Below are 18,001 nucleotides of genomic sequence, written 5' to 3' on the forward strand. Positions count from 1 at the left end.
ATGAGTTCTCCCTTTTTCATCCCACTGGCAATCTCTCACAGTCCTGCTTCATCGACTTTCTCAATATTTCTTCAGTCTTCCTTTTTTCCACCCCACTGGCTTGTTATTTGTTCCCATATCAATTCCCTCTTTCCTTTTATATTCTTGTTACAACCCGCCCTTCCCTTCTCAACACTCATGCCAGATAAATATTTTTGTTCAGTCTTTCCTATTAAAATATTATACTTCATAAAGTCTGGTGCTTTCTCGTTCATTGTTGTATCTCATTCATTGACGAAGGAAGGAAGGGAGGGAGGGAGGGAAGGATAAACTGCTAACTCACAGGTTGCAGTTACTGAAGAGCTGGACAACAACAACAATGGTTCCATTAGCATATGTGGCCTAGGAAAATATCAATCCTTATGTCTATCTAAATATTAACGCTTATATATTGACTCAAGTCCTAGGATTCTAGAAGGAGCGAAAACATGCTTGGGAACCATGTGCCCCGGGCTCTCACCTTTAACAGATCTACCGACTGTACCCAAGCACACACTGTAGACTTTCCATATACTGACTCAGGAAGACCAGATGAACAGTACCGTTTATAACCCTCCCATCCTGCAGCAACCTGATGCCCAACATTTTCCATCTCAGTGGTATAGTCCCTGAGTATCTATAGTTACCCAGTGAAAAGCAGCTAACATGTATGTAATGCTAAGAACCACTGTGATGAACTAAACTGCGTCTGAAAGAAGGTTATTCTCAGAACACAAGTTGAAGGTAAGTGTTCTCTCGTTAGGGCCCCTCGATGCACCTCCCTGCCTAAGCCAGCTTTCATTCTCCGGTCCACGACCACTTGAGAGACATTAAGATAGACTACGGCAGTATCTAGCCTACCTAGTAAGTTATGGCTGCCACTAATTTGGAAGTTTAAAAAGGATTTTACAGATGTTATTGGTTCTGTAAGTATGCCAGATCGAAGCTAAGTAAGAGGAACTTGTGCAAGACTCCAGGCAATACAGTAAGGATTAGAAAAGAACTTGTGGACACGAGGCAAAAACTAGACCTGTGTTTTCATTCCAATTTTGCAAGTGGCGCTCCTATAGGTGGGGAAATGGCAGTGTGGGTGGGTGGGGCACGGAGACATGTGGTATGGACCAGGTAGGAGCAGAAAAAGATGGCATGTCAAAGCTTCGGGCCCAAGGGCACTGCATAGGGCTATAGGTGTTTAACTTTTTTTTTTTTAATTGTCTTATTAAATAAAAGACCATCCTTTTATAATATGAGGAAGGGAAGTAGGGTCTTGACTGAAGAAATGTTAGGAAACATTTTTTTTAAAGGGTTTCCATTTTTCTTCCTTTTATAGCCCCATAAAGAAAACAATGGCAATTACCAGGTTCACATCAATTTAGGCAGTGAGATAAAGAGATGCAGTCAAGAAGCCAAGTTTTTCTGAACTAGATGCCCGTTTCTTTTTGGAAAAGACTCAGAGAATGGTGGGTAACTTTTCAAAGCCCATTTTTTCCTTTATAATCTGAGTTTTTTTCGATAGCAAGGTCCGACCCTTCCGTATCTCAGCAAAAACATCAGTGTTTGGTAATAAGAGTGAGGTAGCTCAGGTGTAACAAAAGGGAGTAGCAGACTTGGAAAAAAAGGAAAATAAGAGGGCTCAATCCTAGCTGCGCCACTCAGTCTTTACGTGACCTTAGGCAAGTCTCTAATCTCTAAGCCACTCCTTCAAGTGGGGGGATGTCTCCCCTAAGGGGATAAAAATTGGTTCAGGAGTGGGGAGTATGATATCTTATTCTTTTTATGTACAGAGTACAGATATACATCCAGTACATAAATGAGATATACAGTGTATCTGTGTTATTAAAATTTCATGGGAGGGAAGATTAGGGGAAAATAACGTCTAAAAAGGCTCCGTGGGGCAGGGGGTGACAATGAGTAAAAGGCTGAGGAACACTTTTTTAAGCCTTCGTTTCCTCAACTGTAAATACGAGTTGGCATCATCTACTTTAAATGACTATTATGATATAACTATCTCTAAATATATTCAGAGAGAATGAGAGACTAGAAATAAAGCAGGCAGGGAGAACAACCAAAATTATAAAACAATCATGAAAATATAACTAAAAACACAAAGGTTCAAGCATATGTAGATTAACACCATGTAATGATCAATTGTATTAAGACAATTTTCATCTCACTAGTCATTTTACCAACTGAACACCTAACATCCAAAAAGAAAATAAGTAAAAAGTAAAAGTCAAATGATAAATACAAGAAGCATTTATAAATGTGGCAAGAAAGATACAAACCTAAAACACCAATTTTAAGACCTGCCAAGCTTGTTTTAATTTTATCATAAATATCTTCTGATGCAAAGTCAACAGCAATGGTCCTTGTTTCCACTTTGAATTTTTCTCCTAGGGAAAAAACACAAATGGAGAGAAAGAGAGAAAAATTAATACATGGTAAGTAAGAATAAACATTTGATGGCACTCTCCTTTCAAACTCTCCACCCCCCAATTTGATATGAAATTTAGAGCTGGATAATTTAGAGCATGACACCATCTAAGAGATGAGATAGAGTCAATACAATAGATCTGCAGTAAAAACTCCAATGTTGTCACAGAGCTGGCTGAGTGTTCCTTAATCAGTTCTCCTATAAATCAATGACTATTTTTTAGACCCTTAGATACAAATAACAAAACATGATTCATAGCATAATGTTATATACTCTAAATATCACCGGTTTTGTGATTTTAATTGCAAACTGATGCTTCCGAATTTCAGGGAAAAGTCTTTACGGTGTAAAATATTTGAAAGTATGTGAAGTGTTAAAACAAAAAGTCCATCTTACTAAAATGAAAACAAAACAAATACGATCGTATTGGAATTGAGGAACTTGGTTAATAGTTCATAGTCACTACATTTACAAATCCACACAAATTGCAGTAATAAAGCTACAAAGTGACACAAGATAGACCTCAGTGTTCTCCTTTGCAGACGGAGCTCATGGAAATAACAAGTCCAGAAATGAGACCCTGGAGAAACAAAGCTCATCTCACCTGAGATGACGATAAGGATTACTGCTTCCTTCACTAGTGAGCCCCTCTGAGAAGATGGCATGGACTGTGAGGTCACCCAGTCGTGGGTACCAATTTCATTTCCACACTTATCTGTCAAATGGCTTTGAGCAAGTCACATGTCCTCCTTGAGCCTGTCACACGGCATCCTCCACGAGCCTCGTATTGGCTTGTGGGAATGCAGGTAAGGCTACTCAACTCAGGGTGTGAGACTCCGGTGTTACCCATGGCACACAGGGGGCACTCTACACATGTCAGTTCCCTCTTTCTCTCCTGGACTAACCCCACTCTCACGTTACTTAGTGAAAGTTCAGTGGGCTAAGAAAGCTTATTCTTTGTAACTTGATGAGGCTTCAAAAGAATTAATTTAAAAATCCAGCTTCCAAAATAAATTTTTCTTCATTAGAAGTTAATGTTGGCTCACCACGGAATATGAAGCATTAATCCACAAAGGAGGTTTCTGGTCTCAATCTAAAAGGATTTATGTCTAAAACTGAAGAGCTGGTTCACGAGAGATTTGATGCTTAGTCAGACTCAATGAGAAGTATTGACCTTGGGTAGGAATCCATGAATGAACTAGAGAGGATAATAACTGACCTGGAAAACAACTGACCTGGTGTCAGAGGAATACTTACTTTCCAATGTAAGTGGATTATTATGTGTGTTCATGTAACGGAGCTACAGATACAGGGCTGTCATTTCACAACGGCTGGTCCCATATGTGTTTACTGGAAATGGTTCACAGAATTTACCAGAAGTAAGTAAAGAACTCTGCCTTTATTAGAGCCACAAATTCACAAGAAAAAAAAAATCAAAAGGCTGAAGGATATTTTTTATTAAATGTAAAATTTTATTCAGGAATAAGACAAATTTATCTCTTTATTTTGAGAAAAGCAATAAGTATGTTGCCATACTAGCACCATATACTGACATTTAGGAAAATTTCTGTCTAGTAATAAAAGCCCCCTCAGAATCCCTGAATCAAATTTACTCTTTTAAATCTCACAGGATTTTGGTGAGTATGCTTATATTGTGGAGTCTGGTATAGATACGCAACTAAAAAAAAATCCTGAGACCTTTCTGGAAAGAATGTTATATAGTAAGATCCCTTAAGTAAGTTCTTTCTTTGTGTTCACATTAGAAGAAGCAAAACGGCTTCTGATGCAAGTTTTTCAAGATAAAGCAGAATTCTAAACTTACACCCAGATTACGCTGAATCATGTTCTAGCTCAGTTAACACTGCTATTTTTCTCTTATCTTCAGTGCCTCTACTGTGGGCATTCTTTCTTTTTAATTTTGTTTTTAATTGGGGAATATTGGGGAACAGTGTATTTCTCCAGGGTCCATCAGCTGCAAGTCGTTGTACTTGAGTCTAAGTTGTGGAGGGCGCAGCTCACTGGCCCATGTGGGAATCGAACTGGCAACCCTGATGCTCAGAGCTCACACTCTAACCAACTGAGCCATCCGGCCACCCAGTGTTCTCATTTTTAACAAAAATGTTGACATTTTTAACATTTTTCTCCCCTCCTCACAAACCTCCAAGTTCCATGTCATATACAGTAAGAGCCAAAGTCTCTGACAACAGCCTAATATTTCTCTGAATTCATCTCCACCTACTTACTCCCCAAGTTGCTCCCCACCTTTAGGCACAGAGGCCCCTAGCAATTCTTTAAACACAGAATGTTCTCCAAATACAGTACTGTTCCCTCTGCCTGGAATGCTCTTTGGCATCCCTTGTCTCTGCTGGGTCTTTAAGCAAACGTTACCTTCTAGGAGAAGCCGTCCTTGACCACCCTTTAAAAAAAGCAAGAACTCCTCCCCAGCATTCCTTGTCCCCTGCCCTGCTTTATTTTATGCTGTCATCATGCCCACCCCACACCCCCAACACACTATGTATTTTAATAATGTATGTGTTTGTTGTCATCTGCTCCCACTAGAATTAAGTTTTGTAAAGGCAAGGACTTGGGTCTGTTCTGTTTAGTTGCTCAACAATGTGACAAAGGACTCGGGGTCTTTCTGTCCTCCTCTCTTATCCCCTTAGGCTGACTGCCTTCCTGGTTTCAAGGGGGCCACTGCTGTTTCAAGCATCCCGTGCTGTCGGCAATGTTTAGAGATAGAAATGGGGTGTTCTCCATTATATGTCCCTCATATGATGAGGAAAACCCCCAGAAGATTCCAGAAGGTTCCCCTCACATGTCCTTCCCCAGGATTATGGGATGCATGCTCCTAACAAGGCCCACGGATGGGCTTCAAGGATTCCGACTGCCACCACCAAGTTGAGTGCGAATCAAAAATAGCAGCACATATCTAAGAATAGGACAGGAGATGCCTCTCTCTGAGCCCAGGCAATCAGAAGAGAACTATGACAGGTGTTCTAAAAGGCTGAGGTTGGAGGAAGCTAGCTTCCTTGGGATCTGGGGAAATAAATCTAGGTATCTTCCTCCTTCCCAGAGCCTATCAGCCTTCATCTGATCCTACCAACAGAAGCCAACCCAGATGAATGAGTCCTCTCATTTTCAACATCAGCACAAGGATGTACTAAGCACCTAGAACAGAAATAAGTACCATATCCACATAATACAACATAGTACCATATACACATAATCTCCACCTTCACCACCTCCCAACCCAAGGCTCTTCATAAGACCACCAGCCCACAACTCAGCAACAGCCCACTGCTGGGGAAGAAGGACTTTACCAAAGCCTTTGGAGAGGTACTTCTGAGTACTCTGATCCTTGCCTACCACAAAGGCTCAAGGGATGACAGCCTCTGTCAAGTCTGTCTTCCACAGTAGGAACTGTGATAAGTTAAAATCAATGCTCTTACAAATGTGTAGGGTAAAGAATACAAAGAAGTGAATTTGGAGGTTGCAACTTGTCCCCTTGAAGAAATTCTGGTGGCCCCAGAGCCGGAGTATCATCAGCAGACAGCTTTCATGGATCAGCCCCTTCGGGGAGGGTCTCAGCTTCAGAGAGTCGCCTGAACCAAGACCATGCCCTGACCATGACATCCACATCCAAGGACTGATGGCGGTGGGAGTACAAAGGCAGTGGATGGCTTGTACCGCGCAGGTTCTGATTCCCAAGTTACAGTCTGCTTATTAGACTATTTTTCTGTTCTTTCATAATGCCCTACTTTTAATCATTTTAGCTTTAAGATAATTTTTAATATTTCTGGCAGTGCAAGACTCCTTTATTATTACTCTTTTTCAAGTTTATTGGTTATCCTTACTTGTTTAGTCTCAGTTTTTATTGAGGCTGCATTGAACATTTCAATTAAATTTCTGAAGAATGACAATGTGGCATTCCCTCCAGGCTCTCCATTTAGTCAGTGTCTCACAGTGAAAATCTTGTGGTTGTACATTCTTAAAGAAAATAAAGAACTGAAGAATTCCCCTATTAGAATACTACACCCCATTATGCAAAGATACTCAATACTGTTGATTATTCCTCCTGATTTAAACCATTCAGTATTTGAAATTGGATGGTCTGGCATCCTGCCACTTACAGTTGTGGCCAAAAATAATCATGTTCCCCTCTCGTTTTTCAGATTGAAATGAATCCGAGGTGCTCTTGGCCCACTGTCTATCAGCCTAATGGCTTAGACCAAACACTAAGAAGCGAAACACTCTTGATGATCAACATGAGTGCTCAAGGCAGTCAACTCACTAGAAATGGAGGCAGAAAAATCAACTCTGGCTTAAATGGTAGGTAATGAAGCTAAGAAATAGCTAAACTGATGATACCATCCATTCCCTTGTTATCTACGATTCCACTGAAAACCACATAACCACAATTATGGAATAATAGAAAGCAAATCTTATTCATAACCATAGAGCTATATGATAATGAATGTCCCCACTGTCTCAAGCCATTCCATCACCTCCAAGCATGGGTGCCCCACTCCTACGGTCATACTGCTCAGTTTTCCTCAGAGGATCCTGAATTAGTTCAAGGTCAAGTCTGGAATTGACAGAGAAGGAACTACACCCATAAGTAGTCTCAAGATGCTGCAAAAGCACCTCTCAATATTAAAACTAACACAATTTTAGGTTCAGACCTAGAAAGGTCAGGAACATATTCAGAATAGCTGTATGTTTAACATACTTCTAGGTCTTCCCATCATTATTTTCATGTTGCTCAACAAATTGACATCTCTTTAAGTTTAACAGTCTTTCTCAAAGAATAATTTTAGAGGCCATGGAAACACTTTCCACATTTCTCCCCTGGATGTCTAGGATATTAAGTCTGAGAATGCCAGAAAATAGGTCTAATCTACATAAACTCATGCATTATTTACAAATTTTCTAATAAAAACCAACAATAATACAGAGATTCTCCTTTGTCCCTACATCTGCTCCAAATAAACAATCTGTTTTCCCCCCTACGTTTCAGGTACTATCCATTATGAATTCCTGTTACACTTACCCTTGCCCATCTTTTCCAAATATAACTTTCATCATTTAAGATTCAAACTGTGTCACCACCTCTGTGGACTGACTTTTCACGATTCCCATTTCCTTCCAAAGTAAAGCTACTCTCTCAGCTTTGTTCCTAAAGACAGAGCTTCCATATAACCCTATTAAGCACTTACCACAACATGGTATTCAAAGAGCTTCTATTTCCTAATAAGCACAAATCGTTCTTTGTTGTCATCTTGTATTCTCAGCACCTCGCACAATGCCTGGCATATAGCAGAGGTCACTCAGATATCTGTTCAATGAGTAAACACATCTAGGCCAACACATTAAAATCATCTTCTCAATATTTCTCGAACTCTTCTGTATAGAAATAAAACTACACGTTGATAAGTGATGTCTCCATGAGACATAATAACACAAGGTACTGACTATAGGCATTTTAAAGCCTCAATTTAAAGATAAATTGAGAAATAAGTCAGTTCTTCATCTGTCTTACCCGGACACTATCATTCTTATACAAATAGAAACACTTTAGAGTTGTGAGAAACCATCAGTCTCATGAATAAAGTACTCCAAGAGCTTAACTCAGGGGCATGGAGATGAAGGATGAAGATATTTGAGCAGTAGACCACTCTCCTATCCCCAGTCCTAAAAAAGACAATTAGGGAGAGAGAAGAAACTCATGGGGAAATAGTACTATATTCAGTGCCTACCAATTTTATCTTCTTAAATCTAAATTCATTAAATTCAATTGATAACTATAAAAATATATTGGATGTTTTTAAAAACCCCTCCATTTTTATATAAAATGTTTTACAATATTTAGAGGCATAAAAAGTAAAATGAGTCTTTTGTGCTGTCTCTAATTTTAGGGGAAAACAAAGTATAAAAAGTCCCCTAACCAAATTCTCTCCACTTCCCTCCTTTCCTTATTTTCTTTATTTCCCCCAGGCCTTACCACTTCCCTCCACCCTTGACACCTTGGGTTTAGACATCTTTCCACAGAGAAAGCCTCCCTTATATAGCTCCAGAGAAAAGGTGATTGTGACCTAGAAGGGAATAATTCATCTGGCTCCATTTTTAAAGGCCCATTTAATTATAATTATCAGAGATGCCATACAAATAATGGTCCTTTTTACACTGCCCTTGCAAATATATATTCATGACAATTTTAATCTCATATAGAGACCCACTTTCAGTCAAATCAGAAAATTAATCATAGCATCATCAGGATTCCATCCCAAACCAAGTATTTCTTTATTTTAAGCCAAGGTTATTATACTTTATTCATTACAACCTATTTAACTAGAACACCTATCTGTAATAAATAAAAAACCTTATGCCACGTGAATTTGTTCTATTGATAGGGCAAGAATAGGTCCGATTCTTTTGAAAACTCAGAGGTCTACCCTTGGTTCAGGCATTGCAGAAATTTGGACAAGGCACCTTTGAAGAAATTTTCAAATAAGGATATTTATTTTCTACATGTGGGGGTTCGGGGTAGGCCTGCCAATGGAAACATGGAATTTTATTTTCTGAGTTAAGAAAAACGCAAAAAAAAATCCCTACATTACTATGCTTAAGATTCCAAGATGACATTGCTAATAAGTATGAAAGCAGAGTGTTATAGAACTGAATGCTTTTGCCTCCCCAAAATTTGTATGTTGAAGGCCAAACCTCCAACAGGATGGTATTTCTAGAGATAATTAGGTTTAGATGAGGTCATGAGGGTGAGGCCCTCCTGGTGGAATCAGTGTCCTCACAATAGGAGGAAAACAGAGCTCTCTCTTCCCCACAGGCAGGCACCAAAGGAAGGCCATGTGAGCACACAGCGAGGTGGCAGCCATCTACAAGCCAGGAAGTGGGCCCTCTCCAGGAACTGCGTCTGCCAAGTGCCTCATCTTGGACTTCCCAGTCTCCAGAACTGAGAGAAATAAAGATCTGTTGTTTAAGATACCATGGCTATGAGATTTTGTTATGGCAGCCCAAGCTGACCAAGATGCAGAGTTTGTTTGGAAAAGCGTGGGATGCAATTAGCAGCCCTGGACTTGGGTGCCAGCTCAATCCCTTGATGGACGAGGGCCCTTCACTCAAGCTTTGTTCACCTTGAGGAATTCTATTAGAAGAAGAAATAACACCCACCCTGTAGGGTTCTTGAGAGGATTATATGTCATAGCACATGAGAATGTATTTTTAGAAACTGTAAAGTCTTATACAAATGTTTTCTTGTATCTGCCAATATCTACAAGGACGGCTACATCATATATAGTTGGTTATTTTTTCCTAAACAGCACAGGCTGCTGTAAGCATTATCTGTGTCACTAAATCTTTTCTCTTGGCATCAGCTGCATATCCTTTTTCAAGTTGACCATGCATATCCAACTCTGCTTTAAAAAGTGATTTATTTATTACTGTATCATCCATAGAATCAACTGTCATATATACTATTTTTACCCATGCCTTTAGTGTCCAAGTGTTTCTGACTCAATTTGCTTGAGATTAACCTTTGAATTACTATGTTTTATCTAGTCCAAGATGCACATTTTTATTGAGAGCATACTTGAAATCAGGATGCTCTATCACTAATGGCATACCAGTTTAACTGGTATTGTTCTTTCTTACTGCTTATAAGCTGCATCATTGTTTCATGATCAGTGGTGTCTCAGATTTGATGAAAGAAGCATAGAACCTTGCTAATGTCCACCATTCTCTTTAATGTCACAAAATGAACTGAGGACAGCTTCCAAATGCAAGATTCTCTGGTATTCCAATGCTTATAATATTCCACCACCACCACTAGTCAAGAAGGCAGAATACTTCCCATTCTTAACTCAGACCCTAAAACCTTAGCCTATGCTCATTGATTAATTCAGGGGCACAGGCATTTGCAACCAGGCAAAGCACCTCACTCCCTAAATTGTCAGCTCTGTGAGAACAGGGTCCATGTATGTTTTTTTCTTTACCACTATACACTCAGAGTCTAACAGTGCCTGTTACACTACAGGAGCTCAATAAATATGTTTCAACTGAATAAATCGAAAAAGTACACACTGAGTAGTGCCCACATGTCAGACTTTACCCTGAGGATGATAGCAGATACCCCCAAATAGGTCATATTTTGGTGAAGGAATTATGAGTGAACCCAACTGTTGCTCTAATAAATATGAATAAAGCATGCAAAGAGAAGCAATTCGCACATGCAGAGTGGGATTTTAAATAGGAGGTGATATTTGCATTGAGTCCTTGAGTAGGAATTGGCCACACAGAGAAGGGGGGAAAGTAGGCAAAGGCAGACAGTGGGAGAAAGGGAACAGTATGTTTTAAAAATCCCTGTGGATGGAATATGTGGCACATAGGGAGAAATGGAAAGAAAATACTCTGTAGAAGGAAGCTGGAGGTTGTGAGTGCCAACATAACACGCAGGACCAGCTACATAATTTGTGGGGCCCAGTGCAAAAAAAAAAAATCCAGGAGCCCCCTGTTAAAAAATTATTAAGAATTTCAAGATGGCGACAGCAGAGCATAAAACGAAGCCTGGGCCCTTCTAAACATGGGGCCCTGTGTGAACAGCTATGAAGTCTACATCTCCTCCCGTGTTATAAGTACATAGCAGAGGCTCTGAAGCTGGGAAGTGACAAGAACACACTTGTGTTTTAGAAAGGAAAGCCTAGTGGGAGAGGAGAGGACACACAGAGTGTTATAAAAAGTGACAGTGGCAGGGAGAGAACACAGCAGCTGCTGCATTAGTTCCGTGAGAGAACAGGGCCCAAAGGAAAGAGGCAGCAGCAGAAATGAAAGGCAGGCCAGCTGGGAGAGACTTGAGTTAGATTCTGAAGGATTTTATGATTGATGAGACACACGGCTTCTGCAAGGGAGGGGACACGATGGTTTTATGCATTTGCTTGAGAATTCTGGTAAATAAACCATCGTATCTCACAGCTGAAACAGGCTTCACAGCTTCGCGTATGAGGCAATGGTGCTATAACCATGTCGCAGCATTTTTTATCACATAAAATGTTTCTCTGTTATTTTTTAGTAAAGCAAGTTTTTTCTTGAGGTAGCTTACTTCTTCTCTTTTTTGACTTGAAAACTGAAATTACTACCAATGAGATTTGGGCCAGAGGACGACCGTGAACTAAAAATCAAGTTGGAAAATGAAGAAAAAGATATTCTCATAACCCTCCATAATATTCCTCCGTTCTTTCAAAGAGAAAGATAGCTAAAATTAATTAGAAGCCAAATATCACCCAGTCCTGTTTTTCTAAAACTGCTGATTGAGCTTTTTTTTTTTTTTTTTTTTTTTAATAACCTCTTTTATCTAACCTGTCACTTTGTTCTTACAAGATTCCATTCTGGTTTTGTGAAATCTTGCCAAAGGAAAACGTATTCTTTACAAGATCTGAGTCTCTCACTTTGGTATTTAAAAAAAGGCTTAAGAGTTGATTTTATTTCTTTAAAAAACAAAACAAGGGTGGCAGGTTAGCTCAGTTGGTTAGAGCTCAATGCTCCTAACACCAGGTTTGCAGGTTCGATCACCGCATGGGCCAATGGGAGCTGTGCCCTCCACAACTAGATTGAAACAACTACTTGACTTGGAGATGATGGGTCCTGGAAAAACACACTTAAATAAATGAAAGTTAAAGGGGAAAAAAAACAAATATGTTTTCTAAAATAATAATAATAATAATCTCAAGCAAAGAAAACTTGCAAATACCGTACAAGTAACTTTTTTTCCTGAACCATGTTAGATTCAGTTGCTAATAAGATGTAGTAAGTATATCAATACAGTGGTTCTCGAAGTGTGGCCCATGACCTTGAGGGCCCCTAAGAGACAAAAAAAGCTAAGGCATTATTTGCTTGTTTCAGTGTGTTGACTGATGGCACAAAAAAAAACGGTGGGTAAAACTCCTAGAAACTTAACGTGAATCAAAGCAGTAACACCTAACTATACTGGAAGTTGTCATATTCTTCACAAAAATTTTATTATAAGACTGGGTCTTATATAATATAATGTAATGTATCGTAACATAACATAACATAATACTGGGTATAATATAATATAACATAATATAATATAATGTTAGGTATAATATAATATAATACCAGGTCTTATATTAATTTTTGCTACAAAAGACGCATTAGAGCTGACGGTCTGGCTAGGTCTTATTTTCGGGGAAACAAGGTAGTAAAAAAGAAAAAAGTCAGTTTCACTTAAGAATGTCCCTTGATGAGGCAGTAAAATCATTAATGTTATTAAATCTCTACCCTTGAGTACACATCTGTTTAATGTTCTAACAAAATGATAAGTATGCATACAACACTTTTTCTTGGTACCTAATACAATGGCTGTCTTGAGGAAAACATTTGTGCAATTGAGTCATGACCTGAATTAGTCCCCTTTTTTTTCCATGCAGCACCATTTTACTTGAAAGAACCGACAGAAAAAATGATTATTCAGATTTGGCAGACATATGCAAAAAAAAAAAAAAAAAAAATGAATGAAGTGAATTTGTCACTTTAAGAAAACAGGCAACAGTATTTGTACTTGTCAGTGAAATTCAGAATTTTGGAACAATCTGTGTCTACCATCATGAGCTTGGGAGAAAAGATGTTTCTGATGAGATTGAGGGGGATATTAATTAGTAATTATGATTTTTTTTTGTACTGTGTCAATATTTCAAAGATCTGCAAAACTGTTTACTAACAATTGTCACCCCAATAAACTATATTTTTTTAAAAAAAAAAGATCTGCAAAACTCAAGAACCCAGTATTTTCCAATGACCAATGCAAAGACTTACAAAATCATGATGGGTAAAAGACCAATTCACAGTGCAAGGTACATAAATGGATTTTAATGGAACTGAGTATGAAAAATTCATTCATGTTTTCAGATTCTATATTGCAACTAACCTTTAAGAAACCTCCAGTGAAGAAGTTTTCTTTGATGTAGTATTGAAGATTATCCACAACCACCTGAAGAGACCACTAAAATCATTTTCTTTTCCAACTACATATCCATGTAAAAACAGATTTTCTTCTCATACGTCAACCAGAATAACATATCACAGCAGACTGAATGCAGAAGCAGATATGCAAATGTACTGTCTTCTATTATGCCAGATATTAAAGAGATCTACAAAAATGTAAAACAATGCCACTCTTCTCACTGAATTGTTTTGGTTCAGAATATACATCTATGTTTCCTACTAAAAATGTGTTATCTCTACATGTAACGGGTTTATTATTATTTTCACATGAATTAAATAATTATTTTTTAATTACTCAGTGTGAGTTTCTAATAAAAAACATTGAGAGCTGTATCCCACATAAACGAAAGCTCTTTGGGGCCCTTCATAATTTTTAAGAGTAGAAAAGTTTCTTAAAACTAAAAAGTTTAAGTATGTTGCTTTAGTATGTGTTTCCTACAGAAACAGTCTCCTAAATAATTAACTACCAAAGTCAAGAAATTGACATGGATACACTCCCGCCTCCTAATCCTCAGAGCCTTGTCACACTTGGCCCACTGTCCCAACAACGTCCTTTAAGGCGAAAGGACCGAAATCAGAATCTCCAGTTGTGTTCAGCCACCATGTCTGTCTAGCCTCTATCAATCTGGAACAGTTTTCCAGACTTTTCTTGACCTTTGTGACTATTGACACCTTGAAGATTACAGGCCATTTACTTTGTAGAATGTCCCTCAATTTAGGTTTGTATGTTTCCTCATGATTCAATTCAGGTTCTGCCTCCTTAGAGGGACTCACATGGATGTGAAGCTGTGTTTCTCACTGCACTCTATCAGGTAGCACACAGTTTAAAAGTCTCATTACTGATGAAGGTAACGTGGATGTCTTACTCACATGGTGTCTTCCAGGCTCTTCCACTGTGAAGTTACTATTTTTCCCTTTGTAATTACAAATTCCCTTTGGAATTATTTTGGAAGGCAGCTATGCTCACCACTATACCAACTCTGTACACTTAACAAAGATTTTAGTATTTGGTTGGGAGATACTTTAAGACTACCTAAAATCCCATTCCTTATCAAAATTTCTATTTATGCATTTATTTATCATTACTAGTATGGACTCATGGTTTCCTAGTTCATTCAATAGATTACAATTTGTTTCCATCCTTTTAATTTTAATGCTCAGTTTGTCCAGATTTGGTTAATGGGAGGGAGTCCCTTCAAGCTTGCTTCTGTGTCTTTAGATATGTCCCCATTTTCTTTGACTACTTTCTTGCTTTTTGGCACAAGATATTCCAGGCTCATCTTCTATTCTCCCTTCCCTAGTCCTAGAACAAGCCATGTCTCCAAGGAGCCCCAGATCCTTTATCAGAAAACAGAATCTAGAAACCAAGATCTGGGTGCTGAGTTTGCTCACGGTGATTGGGGTGACCATAACTTTAGCAACCAACTTGTGCAGTGTCATAGGCACAGGACAAGTACCTATTGGGTAGCGTCCCACAGAGGAATTACATGCCAGCTAAAACACATCACCTGAGATGCTTTGACAGGAGCCAAAGATGCAGTAGGTAGGCCTTGGGGTTTTCTCCTCCAGAGCTTAAATCACTGTAAATCAACTTCGATACTAAACATACAAATGCCTTGGATATACTGCATGATAAAGGCGGATAAAATGCTATAATTTAAGCCTTAGTGTAAGAACAGATAACTTTATTTGGGGCCTTTACTTGGTGGGTAAAAGTCTAAATAAATATTGGAGCTTTTTTGGGTGAAACAAGCTCTTGGTTACTTACTGAGTTTCATATAAAAGATATATAAGCAACTCCGTACTTTGCCCAAAGCATTTCCAGAAAGTGTACTAAACAGATATTGAAAAGTAGATCTCATTTGCCCACAGAAAAAATTTTATAATTGGAATTTGTTACTAAAATCAATCATAGCTAAGCCCAATAACATAAATACGCAACCATACAATACCATTAGCCTCTATAATAATTTTAAAATAGTAAAATTATGCTCCCACTATTGATTATCTTGAGGACCCAATTTACTATAAAATATGTAGCATATAAAAAATGTAACTATCATATCATAAATTTTGCCTTAAAACATGTTTGTTAATCCCACTTAATATAAAATAAAACTGCCTTCTTAGAATTTAGGAGAATGATTCAGACAGTACAGGCCTTTAAAAATGTTAAGTTCAAGGAAGTATAAGCTAAACCTTCTTTTACATTAACAAATTTCTCTGTAATAAACAGGGCAGTGCCATTTCCATTGCCCTTACAGTTGTCTCAAAGTAATGTCGTAGAATCTCCAGAGATATTATTAGAATATGGGGATCATGAAGGCCAAAATGAGAAGTTTCCTTGGGACTAAAAAATAGATGCAGTAAGATTGATATTAGATTGTAATACTGATACACATTGGTTGGATCAAAGTAGTTATTAATTAGAAGAGTCCCTGAACTCCTTAAAATTGTACGCAACATATTCTGTATACATAAGTCCTCACTTAATGTCTTCGATAGTTTCTGAGACTTTAGGTGAAACGATAGATAATGACACCAATTTTACCATAGATTAACTGATGTAAACAAGTGTTAATTTCCTACAGCATCTCATCAATGCTGTAACAGAACAATGTTGACCGAAACAACGTTATTTGAAATCCTGCGACATATACATATTTTTAATAGGGCTAAGTTTTTTTAATCATTTACATTCACAAAAAGTCCACGACCCATATATTTTTGGTTTACTTACTCCCCACCAATAGCCACTGTGAATGGTCTGGGCTGTCATCTTGCAGACCTATTTGACGCGTGTCTACATATGCTATTTACACACACAGCTGGTTCATGAGTTTCCTGTTTGTGATATGTGAAACGTTCTTTTTCATTTTAACAAAAGACTAGGCTTCCTTGAAATATGCGACTCTGCAACTTGCTTTTTTTCACTAAAGACGGCTTTCCGTGTTAGTACATACAGATAGACATTTGAAATTACATATCATAGCTGGCTCAGAATTTATTTAATCAGTCATTCAAGACACAGTATGAGTAGGCACAGATCAAGGGAAGAATTTACTGTATTGGAGAAGGGGAATGTGTCACAGCAAGTTAGAAGAATGTCAAAGAATTCAGAGGAACTTTAATAGGTCACCAAAGTATTATTTTTTAAAAGACAAAATAAGGATGAGGAAACTACAGCATGTTTATATTTGTCGCCAACAAAGCCAAGAGCAGTTTGACCAGGGCAGTTACGGGTGCAACTAGGTTGCCCCCCACACACATAGGCCCCCGCTTCTAGGACCCTTGCCCATGACAAAGATGTAATACTAAAAGAGAAAAAAATGTATATATATATATACAAATAAAGTGTGTAAAATAAATCATAACCCACATGTAGCCTAGTTAAGCCCATCTTGGGGCAAGGTCTGGGGATGAATTTGGGAAAGGCTGTACCACGGGCAAAAAAGCCATGAAGTCAGGAAGGACAGAATCTGAGCAACGTATTTAAGAGCCACACTGGGCCAAAGCATTCAAAAGCACTGTGGACTCCAGTCGCCTATTTTACCCCCATAATTATGGTCAAGACAGGTGATAAATCACATGACTGTAGTTTTATTAATCCATATCAAGGTCTGGAAGGAAGCTCTGATCGAGAGGTAGAAGCTTACGTTCCCACTGCCCTGTGTAAAAACTGGTGTGGTAACATGTAATCTAGCTCTCACCATCTCCAGTGAGGGCCTGGCCCTGTCTCTGCTCAAAGAGAAGATGGACTAGGGAGCTGCCCATTTTCATTACTACAAACAATACTGTGTTAACCTGAGCTTTTTCTATAGGATAAATTTCAAGAAGCAGAATAGTCAGATCAAAGGGTATGTGAGTTTTATAGACTGGGTACAAGAAAAAAAAAGTATCACTTTTTAGAGGTCTGTACAGTTTGAATTAATTAGTTGGCTAATTACAGAAAACAAGTAGCACTTTTGGCATTTTAAAAGAAGAAATACTCCCTTTAGTCAAGCCCGGCTCTCAGGCCTACAAGAACTATAAAGAGGGCCAGGCTGCAAGTAATAAAATATATAAAGAAACAGTGCTATTGATCAGAAGAGAGGCATGCTGGAGAGACCTGGATGTAGGAAAACTCAGAGTCACTAGGGGCAAGTCTTGGAAATGTGCATCCAAGCATAGGATGGGGGAAGTTGGCCAGAGGCATCAAACAGTTGGTCTCCTGGCAAGGCTGTTCCTATCATGAAAATGGAGATGCCAGACTCTTCGTTTGATGCCTTTAAACGTACAAACTCTCTGGGCAATAGATGGCACGCTCATGAAGGGAGCCAGCCTATGGTTTTATTTCGGCTTCTTCTGTACATCTGCCAACAGGGAGCAGTTATACTGGTAAGTATTATAGCAGGCACCACAGTCATACTTCCTTTAAAATATAAAAACAAAACAGGGCATTTGATTTCGTTTATGAGCCTATTAAAACTTGGTTTCATGCAAGTTTACCCTCGAAAGACATATTCATGAATATCCTCA

At 38.5% G+C, this 18,001-nt stretch overlaps 1 protein-coding gene across 1 annotated transcript in view; it reads right to left on the reverse strand.

The window, feature by feature from the left end:
- HSD17B12 (hydroxysteroid 17-beta dehydrogenase 12) overlaps nt 1–18,001 on the reverse strand; it is a 137,619-nt gene that overhangs the window by 51,349 nt on the left and 68,269 nt on the right. The window contains exon 4 of the mRNA XM_081063862.1: nt 2,304–2,411. Coding sequence (XP_080919988.1) covers nt 2,304–2,411 — 108 coding nt within the window. The remainder of the gene's footprint in view (nt 1–2,303; nt 2,412–18,001) is intronic.

The sequence above is a fragment of the Rhinolophus hipposideros genome, assembly GCF_964194185.1.
Source record: "Rhinolophus hipposideros genome assembly, chromosome: 10".
NCBI classification, from domain to species: domain Eukaryota; kingdom Metazoa; phylum Chordata; class Mammalia; order Chiroptera; family Rhinolophidae; genus Rhinolophus; species Rhinolophus hipposideros.